The sequence below is a fragment of the Chenopodium album genome, chromosome 13 (genome assembly GCF_948465745.1).
Source record: "Chenopodium album chromosome 13, dcCheAlbu1.1, whole genome shotgun sequence".
In the NCBI taxonomy this organism is placed as follows: Eukaryota; Viridiplantae; Streptophyta; class Magnoliopsida; order Caryophyllales; family Amaranthaceae; genus Chenopodium; species Chenopodium album.
In genome coordinates, this window is record NC_137846.1 from 47,284,352 (window position 1) to 47,286,303 (window position 1,952).

At 38.0% G+C, this 1,952-nt stretch overlaps 1 protein-coding gene across 1 annotated transcript; it reads right to left on the reverse strand.

The window, feature by feature from the left end:
* Nucleotides 1-743: 743 nt before the first annotated feature.
* Nucleotides 744-1,625, reverse strand: LOC145575600 (uncharacterized). The gene has a single exon (XM_081633440.1). The coding sequence runs from the start codon at nucleotides 1,623-1,625 to the stop codon at nucleotides 744-746; it is 882 nt and encodes a 293-aa protein (XP_081489566.1).
* Nucleotides 1,626-1,952: the final 327 nt, after the last annotated feature.

Consider the following 1,952-nt stretch of genomic DNA (forward strand, 5'->3'; position numbering starts at 1 on the left):
TATGTCTTTTTTGTTTCGGTATTTTCCTCGGGCCATAACTTTGGTCGAATATTTGCAAGCTTCATGTCTTTTCGCACTTCGTTAGTATCCTTTGTCTTGTTAGGTATATTCAATAATGTCCTGATGATTGAATCGCATACATTTTTTTCAATATGCATGACATCAAGATAATGTCTAACAGACAAGCGTTTCCAATAAGGAAGAGTCCAAAATGCAGACACCTTTTTCCAAAGACCCTTCTTAGAGGTAGGTTTACCAAGTTTCTTAAAAACTATCTCAACATCTTTGATTCTCTCCCACAACTCTATACCACTAAGTGGCTCGCGCAACCTCCGTTTCTCCAGGAACCCATTGAATTCAGCTTTTTTCTTACGATAAGGGTGATCCTGACGAAGTAGCCGTCTAGTATGCATATACATCCTTTCCAAAATTCTTGAGGCGTGTGGGTTCCATTTCGTCCTCACAAATGGGGCATGGTTTCTTCTCTTTGACTTTGTACCCAGACAAGTTCCCATAAGCCGGGAAATCACTTACAGTGCAAAAAATTATGGCACGCAAAGTAAAATTTGTACTTGTATGGGCATCGAATATTGGAACACCTTTATCCCATAACAACCTCAAATCCTCCAAGAGAGGCACCAAGTAGACATCTATGTCGTTACCGGGCTATTTGGGACCCGATATTAGAAGCGACAACATGATGTACTTACGTTTCATGCATAGCCAAGGAGGCAAGTTATAAATCACAAAAGCACCGGCCATGTGTTGTGTTGAGAGCTAAGGGTACCGTAAGGATTCATCCCGTCGGTACTTAATGCAAGTCTCAGGTTCCTAGCCTCTTTACCAAACTCAGGAAATGTATCATCAATATGTTTCCATTGCTTCGAATCAGTGAGATGCCTAATGTACCCATCTATCTTTCTCTCTTGTGCATGCCACACCAAGTTTTTTGCATCCTTCTTAATTGAAAAAAGTCGTTTAAACCTCGGTATTATAGGCAGATTTTCATATTCCTTTCGGAAAAGTACACAATTATTAGGACATGCATCGATCTTGGTGTACTCTAGATTTAAGGGACACAATAGCTTCTTTGCATAGTAGGTAGACTTATGAATGTCATTCCCTTCAGGAAGCATGTTCGATAAAGCTTCTAACAACAAATTGAAGCTTGTATCGGTCCAATCGTTCTTCGCTTTCAAGTTAAATAACGTCAAAACCCCTAAAATCTTAGAGTACTTTGCACATCCAAGATATAAAGGTGTCTCGGTGGCCTTAGACACATTTTCACACATACGAGATTCTTCGTTCACATGATCACCCAAACCATCCATCATCTCGAGAATGCGATCCTCCTCGAAATTTTCATCTGTACCCCTTTCATTATTATCACATTGTTCTCTATTCTCAATATCAGCATCATTGATTAATGACTTACTAGTTGTTGGAATTATTTTCTCACCGTGCCAATACCAAATGGTATAATTTGCCATGAACCCACGGCGAAATAAATGGTTTTCTACCACACTAATTTCCTTCCACTTCTTCACATTGTTGCAATCACGACAAGGGCAAAAGATTGTTTCCCTTTTAGTAGTCCTCTGGTGTTCTATAGCAATTTTCAACATACATCCAATCACGATTCATTTCTAACTACAAATTATAGAAAAATCAAGCATATAACTATTAGAACAAGTACATTATAAACAAGCAAACACAATTACAATTGAACAATAGCCATAATTTCGAACAACTACCCGACATTATCAATCAACTCCCAGGAGATAAAATACCTCAAAAAACAGTCAAACTCACAAGTATGATAAAAATGTAAGCACACTACATATATGCCTACCAGGCTACCACTAGTTCATTTTCTCTATAAAACTATAGTTCGGTAAATTCAATACAATCAATGGGAATAACTGAATAAAATTGGTGTGTTTACTCAAACT

Coding starts and splice junctions, on each gene's coding strand:
- LOC145575600 (XM_081633440.1), bottom strand. CDS start 1,625: ATGTTGAAAATTGCTATAGAACACCAGAGGACTACTAAAAGGGAAACA.